Here is a 19,105-nt window from a genome sequence, read left to right as displayed (position 1 = left end):
ATGGCACGTTGCATTTGTTTAGCAATTTTAGCCTCTTTCTGCAGGCCTTCTAGTTGCCATTCCACTAGCTGAGTGGAAATGTGATATTTTCACTTAATATTATCAAATTCTACATTTTTCCCATAACTCTGTTGTGACAGCACTGGCTCTGAGTGTGCGTGACTCTGCGTTGAGCAGCTAGTGAGCAATGAGGGTAAAAGTGGAGGGGTAACAGGGAACCCCCTGCTGTAAAAACAGCTCACACCTCTCCACAAAGACAAACAAGCTGAGGAGAAAAACAAACATCAAAATCAAAGTTTTCTTGATATCAAAAAAAGTGTACAACTGCAACAACAAAAACAGTATTAAACACAAAACAAACAACTCCAACTGCATCCACGGCTAATGTGAAAATAGGTTAAATATTGGTTCAAGTTATTATAACTTACTAGGCTAACTTAAAAACTATTTTATAGCTAACGCTAAAGCCACAGTCTTGAGACTCTCAGGGACATGCATTACATTTTCATGGCAATTTTAGATTCTATCATTTGCTTGTGTTTAAAATGTTACATTAATTTGAACCTGATTCTTGGTGATCACTGACGTAGCACATTAAGACAGTAAACCAAGGCTGAAGTGTGAGCTGTTTACTTTTCTTAAACTAAAATAAGGACTCTCCACTTTTGCTCTATTCTGAACTGCTATTACTATCATCACTGACCGTACATTCCAAATAATCTTGCGGAGTCTGTAATGCAGGGTTTTGTGGTGTTATTCGTTAGCCCACACCTAAGCATCCCTAGGACATAGAGTTCCCTAATGATCTATCAGGGCATAAATTACTTTAATGTGAAGAAAGTACACAGATCTATTCCAGCTCTATAAATGTAACCATTTTCAGGGGAAAAAAATCCCTTCATTTGAAATGTAAATTGTTTGCAACCCAGATTTAGCAAGTAAGCCTCTCACTCGAGGCAGACCATGTATTTCCACTGTATGTTTGTGTTGATGTCCACGTGAAGAGAAAAGCTATTTCAGGGCTCTGTTTAACATGCTAATCTCAGTGGGCCATACTGTCTTACATCAGCAGGAAAAAATTAATGCGATGCGTTCCTGGGCTTCTGCTGGCTCCCTCCTGGCACCTTGCCCAAAAGTGCTAAGCGTTTTCAACATTCAAAGTGGTGCAACCTCCACCACAGGACAGCAGCTTTACATCTTTGTTGCTTTCCCTCATTGTATTTGTAATGTCAGAGGAAATCTGAGGAATACTTCAGGAAACCTTACACAGGTACCAAGTAAAGCCAGCTACTGACCTCTTGCACAACTCACTTCATCCTCTTTGGTAAAACATCACTTGGCATTCATCCAGGCAGCCTCCCGGCACTACATGACCAACTCAACTCCTCTCAATTTTATTTACATCGAGCAGCCAGTTTGTTCCATACACTGGACATTTTTATCAGAAATATCTACCATGTTGTCACTTTGTAGGCTGATTGTAGCTCATCTGTTGCTGCACAATTTATCAGCTACTCTCTAATCTGTCCACAAATGGAATAAGTGCCACCACAGGACGACTGCTTACCAGATGGTGGACCATTCTCAGTATATAATGTATAACCTACAAGAAATCTGTTTAACTATTCAATGTGATAAACCGCCCAGACAGATCTCTAAATAGCCACATATTCTTGTTTTCCAGAGTTTGTTATGGTATTCTTTTGCCACTGCATGTCTTCATGTCATTCTACCAGTTTTCAATTTTCATGAGTTTCCCAATTATGTAGTGTACAAGCCAGAGACCACCCTTGAACTATTTACATTAAAAACAGCCAATAAGTACAAGTTTTTTTTTACAGGACATAATTCTGAGACGATTAGATATAAGATAAGTGCATAACGAAGAGGAAAGTCAAAGAAAAATAAGCGAAAAACCAGCAGTCAAAACTCATTAAAATGTATAGAGAAATGAGGCTTCTAACAACCGTACAAGACCTGGCAGACTGTCCCTACTAGATAATCAAGCTCCACTCGTTTCAGGTCTGAAAAAATCCACAGGTGTTTCTGTCCATCCTTCCACCGTGAGAAGAAAACTCAACACCATGGGTCTGAAAAGATGTGTGGCTATCAAGAAGCTCTTACTGAGACAACAACATGTTGCAAATCAAACAAAGAAGCTGGTGGTGTTCTCAGAACGATGGACTGACCACCCCAGAGTCCAGACCTCAACAGTACTGAATGTGTTTGGGATAACTTGGATCATGAGAAGCAGAAAATGAAACTAACTTCTAAGACTGAACTAGAATGTTATTATATTTAGTTATACAGGCTTCTGTGTAATTTTCTGTTAATTTATATGTCTACTGCTTTTTTTTCTTGATGCTGAAAAATGAATAAAATGAACAACTTGTGGACATTTTGACTAGAAATTAAATAAATGAAGGGTGGTCTCTTTCGGCTGTAAGTGCAGTATAGTAAGTATAGAATCTTTGAATACTGGCCCTACATTGTTGACAACTACTGAAAAAATAGGGCAACCCACCTTAAGTTTACCCTCTGCTGACATGGTAGTGGCATATGTTTGTGACACTTGTAGGCCTTCGTTTATTTAATTTCTAGTCAAAATGTCCACAAGTTATTAATTTTATTAATTTTTCAGCATCAGGGAAAAAAGCGAATGACTTATGTATTTACCAAAAAACTACAGAGAAACCTCAATAATTAAATATAATATCATTTTAAAATTCAGTCTTAAATTTTATTTTAGTCTTCTCACGATCCAAGTAATCCAAAACAATAAAAAAAATCTCCAGTTAGAAGGTCCCATGGTCAGAAATTAACCACTGATAAAGGGTCAAAAAATCACCAACATAAAATCTGCATAGAAAAATATAAGCTATAATCTACAATGTAGATGTGACTAATAAAGTAACCACATGGTGGGTGGGTTCAGACAGAACTTTCTCCGGTTTTATGTCAGGTCAGATTCAAAACTTGTCACTGTGGGTTGAGTTGGATCGTGTCTTTAGCAAAAAATGTTATCAGGCTGCATTCAGGTCTGATTAAAACTCTATGCAGCTTGTGCCCTGAAAGGAGTCGAGCAAGTCTCAAGCTTTGCACAAGTTTCTCCCTCACTTCACTCTGTTTTGCCTTTGAGCATGACTGGGCTTGGTTCCCTGCACTTGAGCCCTGATCTGGGCCCTAGGGCCCTGGGCCAAACTCTGATGAGTGGGGATTAGTGGGCTAGGCTCCCGCTGGAGGCACAGCTGGGCGCTCTGGTGGAGGGAAGCATGAAGACACTGCAGGACACAGTGCTTTAATCAAAGTGACATGCAGGAGTGCTGCTGATGGCTGGGAGGAGGCCTGGCTCAGGCAGACCACTTCTCTGCTTTCGCGTCCCAGGTGTCGGCTTGTGGGTTTGATGGAAAGCTGACTGTGTGGCAGGTAATACAAGGCTGTAATCAATAGCACTGAGATCAATAGCACCTGCTCCGAATCAGCGTGTTCAGCTGCGGATTTAGATACGATGCTTCACATCTGAGTGAAGCCCTGCTTTGCTTGCTGGCTCTGTAGAATATAACCTGCTTAACATTTGTTAACATCAGGATGAGATTCTTCATTATTTCAGGGACACTGTTTGAAGACAACACATCAATCACAGACATCACTAACTGATGTACGTCATACAGCACTGGCCTGAATAATGTGAATGTTTGTTTACATATGTATTTGACTGTACAGTTAGAATCTGCCTTTTTTCAAACTGCAAAAATTATAGCCTAAACTACAACACATTTCATCAGCAAAGCAAGCTGAAAGAGTAAAGATGCCTGAGAAATGTGGGAATATCAGACAATAAGAAATTCATTCAGTGCAAAATTTAAAGAAAGGTTGGCACCTTTTTTAAAAGTGTTTTGAAGTACAGTGACCCTTATCCAAGTACCACTAGTCTCTGGTGAGAGCAATGCAAAACCGTGGACCTTAGAGCTTCAAACTTGTTTTTCGGGCTGAATTCTGGCAGTGGATGAGGAGGGGAATGGAGGTGCTGCTGCCGCTGCTTCCGTTTTCAGGGTGGCCATCCTTACATTCATATGGGCCTGTGGCAACCAAAGCTCCTCAATCCTCCACTCCACTCTCTGTAGCTAGGCCATGATTGAGTGGCTTTCCATCATTAAAAATGGGGAACTAGCCAAATAAAATAGCTTAATACATTTTATTTATTTATATTTAGCAACAAACTAAAACAAAAAATGAATATCATGATGACGATAAATAATATATAAAAAGTTCTAATTCCTTACAGCCTTAGTGTCTACGCAGCTCATAAAAGCCGTATTTGAAAGTGAGGGCTAAAGTCGTGGCATTTATAGAAACATATAGAATGTATTTATAGAAACATAGAAATGAACAGCTGGGCTTCAGCCTAATACATTGTTACCAGGTGCTGTATATTTTTTGAACCTGAAATAATGGTTAACTATGAAAGGTAAATATTATTGTTTTTAGGATGATTTTGAGAACGAATACTTCAGTACTCATTCTGAAATACCCTGTAAAATTCTGCTAGGGCCGGCCCTAATGCCATATAAACTTGTCTGTCATGTAAATCTAATAAACAACTTGTCATCCCATAGTACTCCAACCTTGTCACCTTCAATGTGCTACAGTATATGCACTTTTATTAGCTCTAATCTCCTTTCCTCTTATCCCACTGTGATGCGGCATGACTGAAGACGATAAACGTGTAGGGAGTTTTATTGGAGAAATAGTGGAACTAACTGCAGCAAGGGACAAATATCTCCATCTGAGCAAACTCACAGCTACACTCTTTGATATCCATCTGAATATCACAAAGACAAAATCAGACTTCGTATCAAAGCACTGAACTCTTTCAAAGGGTCTGATCTTGTCTCTAGACTTAAGGATTGCAAAGAAGGATGGGCCTCCCATGACACATAATACACTGAGGCAGAAAGCAGAGAAATGTTAATAAAAAGCGACTCAGATCCCTTGCTGCCTCTGTCCTGTTATAACTTCCTCTGCTAAAAATGGAGAGAATGTGCTCAGCGCTATGAAAACTCTGCGCAGAAGTGAAATGTGTTTATTTACCAGGTTCCCATGGGTATTTACCTAATTCAACGGAGAAGCCATTGATGTTTTCACTTTGAAGCTGACTAGTTAGCTTGTTTTCAATGTCAGAGCCAATCAAACTTCATCTACGAGCAAACACTGTGTATTTGTAGAAGTGGATAAAGAAACCACTCTTCGAAGACAGGTCTATGAGTGGAGGACGAGTGTATGATGAGAAGAGGTAAGGAGACTGGGGGCAGAGGTGAATGCAATTCCCAAAAGCCCTGACAAGCACAATCAGAAGTGAATCAATCCTCTAAAGTCTTGACTGCGCAATCAAACTGGTGTCAGCTCTAACCCTTTGGGGAAATGAGAGAATATTCTGCCAATTCACTCGTATGGCCATCACCAGCATGATTGAGTAGCTCATCACTGTACAAGTCTTGATGGCTGGGACTGACATTAACAACATCGAAAGTGGTCCCACAACTGGCCCTTGAGGTACTCCTTATAAACTACCATTCTACTGTAAAAGCCTGTTTCTCTAGTTCAAGTCAAATTAAAATTTTTGCTCAGACTGATTTGTCATTTGTGTGTTCTAAAAGGAACTTTTTAGGTGCACAAAAATCATGTCTGCATCACGTTTAAAAAAAATTCCACCCCTTTAATGTGAATGTGGCAAAAAGTACATCCACCCAGTGTATTTAATAACGGAGTTTCAATATATGGTTGTCACTCACCGGCAAGGCTGCCAGGTCTCTGCAGAGTAGCGGTAGCGTACAGGTCGTGGGAAATCTTGTACTGCTCGGAGGAGTGCACTAGTCGCTTGGTGGGTGAGAGAGTGGCATAGCTGCCCACACTAAGCTGGTGATGGAGAGGGGAGGCGTTGTTGGGCGGGGATGCCAGACGCAGGGGCGAGCCAGAGGCTGAGCCCCCAGTGCCCGCTGCGTTGATGGGCGAGCTGCTGCTGTAGGATTTGGCGAGCCGGCCAGGAGAAGGCTTGGGTGAGGCAGAGGAGGAAGAGGACGGCAGGCGCTGGTGCTTGGTGGGCGAGCCTGCACTGGCTGCGGCAGACTGCATGGAGCTCAGGGGAGAGCTGACACGCGGGCCAGGCAGCGTGGAGCTGGGGTAATAGAGGCCCGGGCCCGGGGCTGGACACGGCTGCTGTTGAGGTTCGGACAGATGCTGCAGGACGCTGCCATGGCTCTGCGGCTGAGCCGGGTCCCCCACGGCCAGCAGCGCAGCGCGGCTGGACGTCACCTGCAAAAAACTAGGTTGGTTAGTGGTAGGGCCTGGAATTGACCCAAGTGCTCCCAGCATTCAGTGTAAAACTGGCCTTAAACCCTAACGCTAAGTCGGTTATTCAGTTATTAACTTATAATCCAGTAACAACTACAAATTATTCTACACATACTGCATAAGAAATAAGTACATTATTTAGTCATTAAAGTTAGGAATTGAAACATGCACCCACATACAGGCCCCTAGCATTTCAAAGGAATATCAAAGTACAGGACTAGAGTACAGTATTTTAGACTATGCTAGACTACAGTACATTTTTAAAAAAAAATATGGGGAAATATGGGGAAATTAGAGAATATTTCTGCCAATTCACTCGAATGCCCATCCATCAGTATGAAGAGGTGAGCAGCTAATCACTGTACAAGTCTTGATGGCTGGGACAACATCGAAATTTGCCCCACAAATGGCCCTTAAGTTACTCCTTAGAAACTACTGTTCTACTGAGCAAGCCTGTTCCTCCAATTCCTCCAAGGAGAAAATTGTTTTAGAATGCAAACAGTAAATTTAAGGTGTCGTGAAACTATCCAACAGCAAAATATTTCATTACCCCTGAGCATTAATAAACACAGAAAGGTCATATTTTGCTTAAAAATACTTAGGAACAAAGAAGATTTCAGCCCACCTTTCTTTAAGCTGGAGTAGTACATATTTAGAGGACCATATGCTGCAATTCCTTATGGGATAGCACACCTTATGTCACTGACAGTAGTAACGCATATTTTTCAACAGGGCAACCATGCACAGATACACTCAGACATGTTAATGCTGGCCCCTTGCCAGCAGTTTAGCATAGTGCTTTGGCATATGAATAAATATCCTCCTTTTCTCCTACAAGATTTTTCATAATAAGCAGAGTGATTCTGGGTGATTACAATAAAGCATTGGTTCCACTATTACTCATTTAGGGGGGAGCCATGAAACATGATTAATCTTATTCTGAATGGATTAAGTTATTTTTAAAAAACGACATCTATTATTTTAAGGGCAAAAAGGAAAAGTTCTCTGGGGTTTGTGTGTTAACGCATGAACACAGGAAGCTTGCTTCATGGCATCGCGGCAAGGAGAGTTCGGGAGGACACTCAAATAGTTCCTGACAGGCGGGGAAATATGAATTGGAGGCGCTTGAAGACGAGGAGAGGGTGACTGTGCAGAGACAGAACTGGTGATGCAGAAAGACACAGGGCCAAATCCTGCGCTTTGTGGTTCTAACATTGCTCCCCCTCAGGCTGCAATGAGTGCGAGAATTGGCCACTCTAGAAAAACGCCTGAGTCAGAGTCGCTAACTCAGTCTATAAAGAAACATCACATAAGCAAATAGGAGAAGAACACAGGTGCTGGAAGTATTGATGCTACGCAAATGTGAACCATCGCTGTATGTATGCTGTATGCAAATGGGAAACAAACTCTCTCTTTTTCATGCTCTCTACCTCTCTCGCTCGCACTATTTTCCTTGCTCTCAGCTGAATCCCAATGTGGAGTAGAAAAAGAAGAAGCTACTTGAAGGAATTGTTACAGGTGCCAGATGTAGATGAATTATTTAAGGAACAAGAGGTTCGCAGCGTTATAAATATCCAAGCAGAAAGAGCACCTAACTGATGCATTGTGTTACATAAAGCTATCCTGAAGTAGCCTAGTCCTCTTCAGGCTGTTTCCCACAGAATCGACCTGACAGGCTAAAACACGACGCCAGTGAGCCTGATAAAACTTGCACAATGCAGAGACAGAGAGAGAGACAAAGGGAGACTGACAAAAAAGTATTCAAGGGCCCATCTAAAAAATGATGACAAATAAATGTAAAATAGTAATTTTCAGATAAAAGACTTTGATGTAGTATGTGAGCATTCTTAAAAGTTTCAAGTTTCATTCACACTCTTATCCATTTATGGAAATTACGCTGTAAAAAAGGTCTGTTTTGAATTCACTGCTTTTGTGATGTCACTAAAATGCATTTACATACATTCCGTCCATCTACTGCAGTTTAGCCCCACCTATTTACATTCAGATTATAAAGTGTGTTCCAGCCTGTACCATTTTTAAAACCAGAATCAAATGTGCAGCCAATCAGAACATAGCTCATTTACATATCATTTCTAAAGGGTCCATAACCTACATTTTTCTTGCATTTTCTTTCTGCATTTCTTCCCTGAATCCCACTTATGATATTTTTGGAGAAAAAACAACTGTTATCCATTTTTATGTGAGCATCTTCCTTCCTCATCCCATACAATTACACGTGTTGCTTATTGTGCCTTTAAGACTGACATATGTGAAAGTGCTGTGCTCTGTTTGGCTGTCTTATTCAAAAAGCAGTACAGACAGAAACACAATTTATAATTTCAGCATACATGGGTGGGGCTCAACTGCTGTAGGCTGAAGTGGTGTGCATATGTAAATGTGTTGGTTTCCATGACATCATGAAAACAGTGAATTCCATATAGGCTGTTTCTGCAGCTTGATTTCTATATACAGACTACTGGGATTGGGGAACGCTTTGAAACGTTAATCATGCTTATGTAAAACAAAAAACATGTAACATTCAGTATTCCTTGATATGGGCCCTTTAAAGGCACAATAACAAAAAAAAAACTCAAAAAGAGGTTGGAGAATGGTCATGTAAAAATGAATGATGTCTGTTCTTAATACATAAGATCGCAAACACATAAGAGGACCACAAGGAAAGAAATAAAGTAAAAAGAAAAATACAGAATATGAGCCCTTTACTACTGGACAGTAGTAATATTAGCCAACATGCGGAGAAGAAAAATCAGTTTAGCTCAGAAAAGTTTCTCTTTGATCTTATTTTCCCCCCATTATTACTGAGAAATTCGATCTGTTTAGAATGCGAGTGGTGCCACAGGAAATGAACGTCTTTTTCGAGCAATATCACCCCCTTGACTCTCACACAAACAAGACAAGAGGAGAAAGGACGCCAGGCATCTTTCATTAAAAGCACCACTCTGAGACGCCACAGAGAAAGAAGTGCATTCATTCAAACGCTGAAAGAGAGAGCAAGGGAGGCAGAGTGAGCGAGTGAGTGAGAGAGAAAGAGAGAGCAAGAGTGAGAGTGGGGCTGCGTGTCAAGCTCCACCTCTACTAATCGACCAGCACCTCTGTCAATTGCATGCCACGAATAAGGAACAAAAAAAAAGGAGCATTTCACTTAATTAGCAGCAAACGTGGAAAAATTTCCATTACAAAATGAAATGTTTGCCCCTAAACAGGAACAGTATCTTTTAATGAATGTTTCTAGCTGGTAGCAGGTATGCTAGACATGAGCTCGTTTAAAGGAATTGAAACTTGAGCGAGGAACGGCCCTGCAGGGCTCCTCATAATTGGAGTCTCATCAGCGGGGCAGGAATTAACTCCCCAGTCACTGCATGACAAAGTTTGAAGCCGTACATCTATCCCATGGCCAGGAAAAAAAGAGCTCCCACTGAAAATAGCAAGACCTCGACTACAAAAGCTCTCTTCTAGTCATAATGCATATCAATTGCACTGGTGCTGTAGCCTGGTTGCAGTACAGCAGTTGTTAAAGCTGCAGTCTATGAGCGGAGTGCAGCAGAAAGTGAAGGGAGAGTTATAGAAGCTTGCATTAGTGCAGTCTACCACTAGCGCTTAAGGATGTGGCGGCAAGAAGAGAGAAAGCGAGAACGGAGGTGAGTGAGAGAGAGAGAAAATCACGCTAGTACAAATAAGGTATAGCACTGGTTACCGTAAGAAAAGTCTACAGAGTTGTATATAAATTCATCAATCATGGCATCTATATAAAGATCACTTTACTGTAGTCTGTAAGGTTTTCCTGGACACAGAAAAAGAGACAGAGAGCGAAAGAGGAGGACGGAAGATGTAGTGCGGGACTGACCTGGTTGTAGGTGTGGACGGCTCCTCCTGGCTGACCGCTGGACCGCACTGGAGGCTGCGGAGGCTGGTTCTGGGGAGAGGCCGATGAAGAAGAGCCGTCGTTCAAGGCCAGGGGCTGGTTGCTATGGTAGCCAGCGGAGTACTGAAGGGAGCCCTCCGGGTTGGAGCCGAGCTGCAGCGAGCTCTGAGAGAGCAGTCCTGTGCGCAGGGCGAGAGAGGGAGGGAGAGAGAAGGAGAAAGGGAGAGAGAAGGAGAAAGAGAGAGAGAGAGAGAGAGAGAGAGAGAGAGAGAGAGAGAGAGCACTTTCAGCAAAGCAGAGCGATGCAAAGCCTCAGCCAGGCAGAACCAGCATACATAATTTATTAGTATGGGAGGAGTGAAATAGTGAGAGACGAGGTGGAGGGGGGGGAGAGCAAAAAGACAGAGTGAGAGCAGTGGGAAAAGGGAGGGGTGAAGTGGAAAAAAAAGATAAGTGAATAGAAAAAAAATCTAAATTGAGAACACAAGGAAAAAGTACTTGCATCATCATCATCACTGTGCAAAGGACCACAGCACAGCATACCACGCTGTATATCATACAGCAGTCGTACCAAAGCTATTCTCAAATGTTGTTGATTTGAGTGAAAATGCAGTGTACAGTCAAAAGTATGCATACACCTCTCCTAATTATTGAGTTTCAGGTGTTTCAGCCACAGCCACTGCGAACAGTTGTCTAAAATCAAACACTCCGCCATACAATCTCCATAGACAAACACTGCCAGTAGAATGGGTTGCACTGAAGAGCACAGTGACTTTAAATGTGGCGCTGTAATAACATGCCACCTTTGTCACAAATCAGTTTGTGAAATATCTGACTGTAAGTGCTATTGTTGTGAAATAGAAGCATCCAGGAGCAACAACAGCTCAGCCATGAAGTGGCAGACCATGCAAACTCAGAGAGCGGGGCTGGAGAGTGCAAAAGCATCACTACAGTTCCAAACTGCCTCTGGAAGGAACATCAGCAACAGAACTGAGCGTTAGGAGCTTCATGAAATGGGTTTCAGTGTCTGAGCAGCTGCACGCAAGTCTAAGACCACTATGCGCAATGCCAAACCTCGGTTGGAGTGGTGTAAAGCTGACTGATGGACAAATGTGTGCTTAGCGGATGCCAGGAGAACGCTTCTTACCAGAATGCACAGTACCAACAGTTAGGTTTGCTAGAGGAGGGATATTGGTCTTGGACTGTTTTAGGGCCTCTAGTTCCACTGAAGGGTAATTTTACTGTGACAGCAAACAAAGACATTTTAGACAATTAAATGCTTCCAATTTTGTGGGAACACTTTGGGGAAGGCCCTTTTTTGTTCCAGCATGACTGTTCCTCTGTGCAACAAGCAAATCTCCATAAGTACATGGTTTGACAAGTTTGGTGTGGAGGAACTCCAGTGGCCTGCAGAGCCCTGACGTCAAACCCAATGAACACCTCTGGCATGAACTGGAACACTGATTGTGAGCCATGCCTTCTCGTCTAACATCAGTGTCAGACCTTACAAATTCTTTTTTCTACAGACTTACTCCAAAATCTTGTGGAAAGTCTTCCCAGAAGGGTGGAAAGTGTTTTATTTTTTTCCTAAAATGTTAAGGAAAGGCCAGCTACACCCTTAAAAAAGGAGTTACCTTTAGTAAAGGTAATGGCTATATAAACAACCATGACAACTCATGCTTAAATGCTTAAATGGTTCTTTGCCTGGTTAAATGGTTCTTCTCAATGATGGAGAACCTCTTGTATATGGTTCTTCTTTCATCTTTGTTAAGTATGTAGCTGTGGTTGTCTGGGCGCTTGGTGTTTTAGCTTTGCCAATATCTCCAGTTTGCAATAATACAGTCAGGTAATACAACTGAAATAGAGGTCCCAGCGGTATCTGATGGCATTTATCCTATTGCTTCTATAATGGGAGTGTTTTCTCTTCATTTGTAACATCCATAGGTTTCGCTCCTGCAAACAGCATCATGCATTCCTGCACGGTTCCATAGTAACCACTACACCCATTAACACCGATTTAGAATCAGCTTAATTTTACTATGTGATTTAGATCTGATTTAATCAGCGTGTGACACTCAATCTGCAGGTGACACAAACAAATGATTTTTGTGGGTGGGTATTTAGAAGCTGAAGACTTTATGGCTGTGTCAACAAGGCCAGCCATAAAGGTAGAGCACTGGCAGCTTGTATGCCTGCTCCGAGCACGCCCGCTAGATCGCATCAGCACTTCTTAATTTGTCAAGAGCCCCGTCAAAATTGATGGAGCTTTCAGTGCGAACATGTTTGGACCATCAGTCTCAATCAGGCAGATTAGCCTCAGACTGAAACACGATGTGAAAGCAATGATTGGTGCTTCTCTCATACTTTCTGCTGTGCCATGGACGACGCTTCTGTAAGGTGCCTTGAGCTTAGACACCCGCGTTTGTCTCGGAAAGAAAAAGGCAGCGTGGGTTCCTCGCCCATCACATTAATCCATGGACCCTCTATCAGCTGGATGCATCAAGCTGCTCTAGGGAGATAATAAAACGAGCTCATTGTTATGGCCAGAAATGGCCCTGCTCTCTGCATCTCCTCTTCCACTGATCTACAATGGACGGGTCGACAAATGAAACACAAGCTCCCTCCCCAGGATTCCGGGCTTTTTTCCTAGAAGCCAGCAAGATCAGAATCCTAATCAAAGCTTTTTAGGGGTCCTAGTTATCTTTGAATGCACTGCAGAAATCACTATTGTCATAACATCAACTTGGTCACCAAGTCTCAGAACTGCCTACTATAATGGCTGATTTTCAAGGTCCACATCTGGGGTCATAGTCATGAATGTAATACATCAAACATGACATTCCCATAAAGATCACTTTGCTTCAACCAAGAATCCATTTGTCAATGGTGCAGTGAGGTTCTTCTCCAAGCAATCTGATCCCATGAAATTGGCAGGATTTATAAATTTACATAAGGCTATGTGACCGGACTGCTAGGCAGGTGACGCTCTGAGGTACAGGACAGTCAACCCTGGAAGGCAGAAGATGAGATCAAATGAAATGCAGGAAGAGATGTGGCATACTAATGCTGTGGTTCCTCAAGTGCTCATGGCTAACATCGGCCAGACAAGAGTGACCATTTGTGTCATATAGTACTGCGCCAAAGTCAGAGGTCACTCCTCACTTATTTCATTTCAAAACATTAAGTACAGGTTATACATTTTTATAGGAAATATTTGCATACGGAAAGAGAAAGTCAAAAGAGTGGCAAAACTGGGTTAAAATATTGCAACATATAAAGAAAATAAGGCTTTTAACATCTGTGAAAGACCTGGTAGAGCACCAAAACTGTCATCATCAGACAAACAGTACTTAAAGCTTTCATCTTTAAGAGATGTTTGGAATTACTGGGGTTGTGAGAAAACGCAACCAACTTCTAAGACTGAACTTTGGAGGTGTGGGAAAATATATCTGAATTCTATGAAAAACAAAAAGCATCCCAAGTATGCTAAAATGTATGCAGGCAGTAATAATGGAAAAGTGTAAAAAGAGTAAATACCGAAAAAATGGCTATATTTATATATTTATATTTATATATATATTTATATTTATTTTTGTTAAATGCATTTTACGTTTTTTTTCTCTGATGCTAAAAATTTAACTGTACTCAATGGCCATCTTCACTGGAAATTAGATAAATGAAGTGTGTATAGTATTGCATGACATGAGGAATATCCATTAATCAATAACAAAAAGATCTGAGTGTGTGTGTATACACACACACACACACACACACACACACACACACACACACACACACATATATATACACACACACACTCCCTGGGTTATATTACGATATGCCTCCTCAGTGAGAATGATGAATAGCTTCTTATCGCCTCACGTTCCTACAAAGTAAGTTCCAGAATTGCACAGAAATGCAAAGACACCCTATCTAATTAGCGGTTCTCAAACTGGTCATCAGGACCCAACAGATGGTCCACACTTTTTGCTCAATTCCAACTCCAAACACATAAGCAAAGAGCAAAAATGTGGACCATCGAGGGGCTCTGAAGACCAGCTTGAGAACCACTGCTCAAGTGATGATACACTATCCAAAGCCTTTCAGACAAGTTGAAGAAATAAAGCTCCACTGAACACTTTTGGGCTGTGCTGAGGCGATGAAGTATCGTTCAAATGGAGGTGGACCTCCATTTGTGAATCAGACCTAATCTACCAATGTCACTAACCTTAGAAATGCTCTCGTGCCTGGTGGAGCTGGGATTTATTGGTAATTATCGATAATGTTCATGAAATTGATAAGTAATCTTTTTGTTGTTGAACTTTTTGGCACTGGGAGACTGCCTGAATGGAGCTGTAGCTCTGCAGCAATACTGTGTTGGTATGTGTGTGGAGAGTTATAGGTTCTGCTTCAGCTCAGAGCTCTAGGCAACAAAACGGGGGAACAAAATACAAGAGCAACCATGATAAAAAAATGACATTAGTCAGTGTTTATGATTTCTTTATGCTTGCGTTTTTTTTTTTGTAAAACTATCTGAGACACTGTCCTCCAATATGCAACTGCAAAAGACTGATGGTTTTAAATAATGAAAAAAATCTATAGTTATCAATATTTATTGATAATTTTGTCCTGATTTATCAATTTTTCAAAGCTGCGTATAGTTCCATGCCTACTGAATGGCATCAGATCCCAGCAGCAATGTTCCAACATTTCCAGAAGAGCAGTTGCTTTTACTGCAGCAAAGGAAAAGTATGTTAGCTCCTCGTTACCACCTTTGATTTCTGAAAAGTAGGTGTCTGGATACTTTCAGACATATAGTGTATCTCACCGGTCTGATTTTCTTCAACCTATACAAAACCTGCCCTCAAGACGCGGGGTGTCATTTGCATGATTCGAAAATGTAGGACAGATTAGCCTAAGGAAGGATGATATCTCCATACAGGTAATGGACTGTAGCGGACATCAAAGGATACTGATGCATGATGTAGAATCAAGGAACTTGTCCCGTAACATCCAGCAAGTCGGAGATACTTCAAATACCCACTACGATTATAAAAAATTACAGTCAAGCTCATATAGCAGACCTCATATCCTCTAGTATTCTTATGATGCTAACTTGCTTAGTGGTGATGGTAATGAATGGCCACCATCATTCACATGTAACCACTTCTGTTTGAACTAGATGGTAGTAACTACGCATGTTGGAGGAAAACCCACTCATAGTGAATAGAGATCCTACAATTATGTAGTGGAATTGGTTCCAATGAGTTTTTGGTTATCGTGGTGATTTACAGCTGAACAAAACGTGGGATCAACTTGTCCAGAGTAGATATCCCAAAGCACCAGGTTTCACCTCATGTGGAAAAAGTCAGTAGGAGTTGCTTCTGCTTTCTGCTGGTTAGGTCGAAGATCCATGTAGCTTGTCATCCAGTAAGCTTGCATATTTCATGAAGGAGCCATTTTTTACAAGGCTTTTGGTAAACAGTGCCACGGTGCTGCCTCTGCACTAGTATTGTAGCACCAAAACATTGAGCTTTTAGCTACAGAGAACTTGACATGTTGCTCTGCTGTCTTACAGAGATTCGCATCCTTGACTTTCCAAAAATTCTCATGATATCATCCTCTTCCTTCCCCATGTGCAGGCCACTAATGCATTTTTAGGAGATATGTTGAGTAATTACTTAGAGAATAAAACCTTAAGAAAGCATTCGCCAGGTTGTCAGCAGAGGTACAAAAGCGCTGCTCCCATTAGATACTTCCACAAAAGCAGCAGCTATTTCATCTTGATTCCCTCCAACGGATGAATTATTGAGAGCCACTCTGCCCTGAGCAGAAAAGCACAAACGTCAGAGTTCCCTGCATTTCAGGCCCATCACAGCAAACATATTTACTCTCCTAGAAATGATTCATAGTCCTTTTGGAACGTTCTAGAGCTGTAGAGCCGCTATGATTTAGATCCCCTGAAAAACGTTAGTACTCTGGGATGTAAAATAGGTAAATCTTATCTATTTTTTAATCATTTTGAAATTGATTTAGAAAAAAAAATGCATTTATTTCATTCTTTTCAAGAGCCTTGACAGATTATACAAGGTCAACAGCTTAATTTAAAGTCCTGAATACTATATGCTGGAAAAACGATATGAACTCTTCTCATGGTGCTACCCAGTGAACTCAAGCACAGATGGCAGTGATTTGCCAATATTTCTCTAGTTTATGAGAGCTGATCAGTGACATAAAATATATGAGTCATATTTTGCAAGTTTATAAGCCGCATTTGTGTGAGGCCCCTTGGCCACAGGATCCTGCAGTTCCTTGTTCACGCACTAGATGAAAATACAGACCTTTTGACTACAGGACTAAAGGCCTATTCACACTGAAAACAATTTTTGCGGATGAAAAAAAACACATCAAGTTTTGAAAATGAACACACATATATTAATGCCGTTTTTCACACAGATTCCGAACTGCGGTGCTGCATACATTTTTAAGTGAAGCTGCTCTTTGTTCTGCACTGTATGGATTCAAAATCAGAGTGACCAATCAGAGCTTCACTGTCATGGCTGCAGCCCAAACATATGTGCATCAGGATGGTATCAGAACTTTTGCTTGTAGCAGAGCACAAAAGCTGACATGACAAGCAAACACTGACTAAGAAAACGCGGAGGTTAAGGACAATTTACGGTGGATGAGAGCTGAAATCTATGAACGACAGTGAGTACATTACAGCAACCGTATCACCACAGTTCATTTGCTCTTTTTGAGTGAGAGGAGCAACAAGCAGAAGGAGAGCCCTGAATTCCCTCATTGACCTATGGAATACCTGCAGAATGCAGCTTTAGCTAGGTCTAGTAAGAGGCGGTGGGACTCCCTGTGTTGTCGTCTTTTTTGTAGAATGGGATGTACCCAGTCTATGCACCATACAGCCGCAGTGCTTAAAGGAAAAAATGTTTTCAGAGTGTTTAAAAAGAAATACATCTCGGACTTTGTGTGAAGGTCCCACTACGTTAAAATCTCAAAAACCTGGTAGACCACCAAAACTGTAACCATCAGACAAACAGCCATTTCATCTTTGAGAGAGAGAAGAAAATCAACTCCACTCTTGCTTCAGATCTGAAAAAATCCACAAGTGTTTCTATCCATCCTTCCACTGTGAGAAGACAACTCAACGCTATGAGTCTGAAAAGATGTGCAGCCATCAGAAAGCCATTACTGAGAAAAAGAAGCAGACAAAAAACTACTTTACAAAAACTGGAAAACAACAATACTGAAACCAGACATGTAGAGTATAATTGGGATTACTTGGATCGTAAGAATAAAATGCAACCAACTTCTAAGACTGAACTTTGGGAGGAGGAAAAATATCACTGTAAGCAATGTAAGCAAGTAATCTTAATGTAAAGAGATTTTATTCCAAGAATTTTTGGAGCACCTCTCTTGATCCATTTATCATAAAATGCACAAGTGATGTAGTAGTTTGAAATTTTCAGGTCCCAAGTTTCAAGTATGAACATTTCAAGTCCCATAATGACTTTATAAAGTGTGAAGTAGGCTAAGCTTATAAATCCTTTATGATTTGAAGACTTTAACAGTTACTGCAACACCAATCTAAGACCTGAAAAAGTTTACTTGAGAAAAAGTCACCTGTTTGCATAGTAAGTGATTATTGTGGGAAACGTTTCACTACTTTTCCACTGCAAGTAACTAATGTAGAACTGCTGCAAGCATTCACAGCTCTTTTTAGAATACTGTTTGGCTCAGTGTTTCAAAATGTGATAAGAGACTGAACACGCTCTCTGGGCTGGACTATTACTGCCATGCGGACATTTTCAGAAACATCTCTAGATATAGACAGCACTTTCACAAGTACCAGCAAGTAATGGCAAAACCTCGAACAGCATGTATGCATTATGAATCAAGACAATTTTCCAAATATAATTAAATTACTCCCTCTTGACTTTTTCCAGACTAGAAAATGTGCGCTCAATGGGCCCATTTCATGCTCACAGCATTGTGGGTAATAGCACAGAACCCCCACTGACTTCCACTGAAACTCAAACAGACTTAAAATGGCATTAAAGTACTTTTTGGAGAAGATTATCTTTCTGTACCAATATGACAACCTCAAATAAGCTCCTCTTGCGCCATCAGAATTCACGGTCACATCCATTAATCAGAAGAAAAGTTCAATTATCACAGGTCCTGGATCAGTATGCACTTAAAACTCCATCTGTCTATGCTAAGCTTTTTCTCACAGTTTCTAAGAAAAACTGTCCAGATTGGGTACTTTGAGTACATTGGGTCCTGCTGTGAACTGAACTAGAGAAGATGAACAAGGAAGAGCGGGTCTCAACCTATTGTGGTGTAAAATGTAACATGGATTTTTTATGTAGTCAAACAGGTTCAAGCAGAACATGCTTGTGGTCATTTCGTCATATGAGAATTATCAGTAATGGGATAGATTTTTTTTTTTTAAATTCACCCTGAAGACCGTCTTTGTACTATGAAAATGATTTTTTTCCTCACAAGTGTTTATGTGAGCAATTACTGATCAATTACAAATACTAATACAAATTCTGTGTCTATAAGTCGCAAAATTCACACCTATATTATGGTGATCACTCTCTTGGTGGCTGTAACATAGCTAAATTCTCAAGCATGTAAATCCATTATATGGCCAAATGTATGTGGACACCTAAACCACACACCTAAATGAGCTACTGGGCAACCCATTTTAAAACCATGAGCATTAATATAGAGTTGGTTCCCCTTTCCACAAGATTGTGGAGTGTGTTTGTAGGAATTTCTGCCCATTCAGTCAAAAGAGAATTTGTAAGGTCAGACACTGATATTGGACGAGAACGTCTGGCTCAC

General features: G+C 41.0%; 1 protein-coding gene across 1 annotated transcript in view; it reads right to left on the bottom strand.

Annotated features, from left to right (window-relative positions):
* ctnnd2a (catenin (cadherin-associated protein), delta 2a) overlaps positions 1–19,105 on the bottom strand; it is a 547,011-nt gene that overhangs the window by 261,975 nt on the left and 265,931 nt on the right. Inside the window, exons 6-7 of the mRNA XM_036558377.1 lie at positions 10,217–10,413; positions 5,793–6,312 (exon numbers count right to left, since the gene is read on the bottom strand). Of these exons, the coding sequence (XP_036414270.1) occupies positions 5,793–6,312; positions 10,217–10,413 (717 nt within the window). The remainder of the gene's footprint in view (positions 1–5,792; positions 6,313–10,216; positions 10,414–19,105) is intronic.

The sequence above is a fragment of the Colossoma macropomum genome, unplaced genomic scaffold (genome assembly GCF_904425465.1).
Source record: "Colossoma macropomum unplaced genomic scaffold, Colossoma_macropomum, whole genome shotgun sequence".
Taxonomy (NCBI): Eukaryota; Metazoa; Chordata; class Actinopteri; order Characiformes; family Serrasalmidae; genus Colossoma; species Colossoma macropomum.
This window is presented reverse-complemented; position numbering and strand designations above follow the sequence as displayed.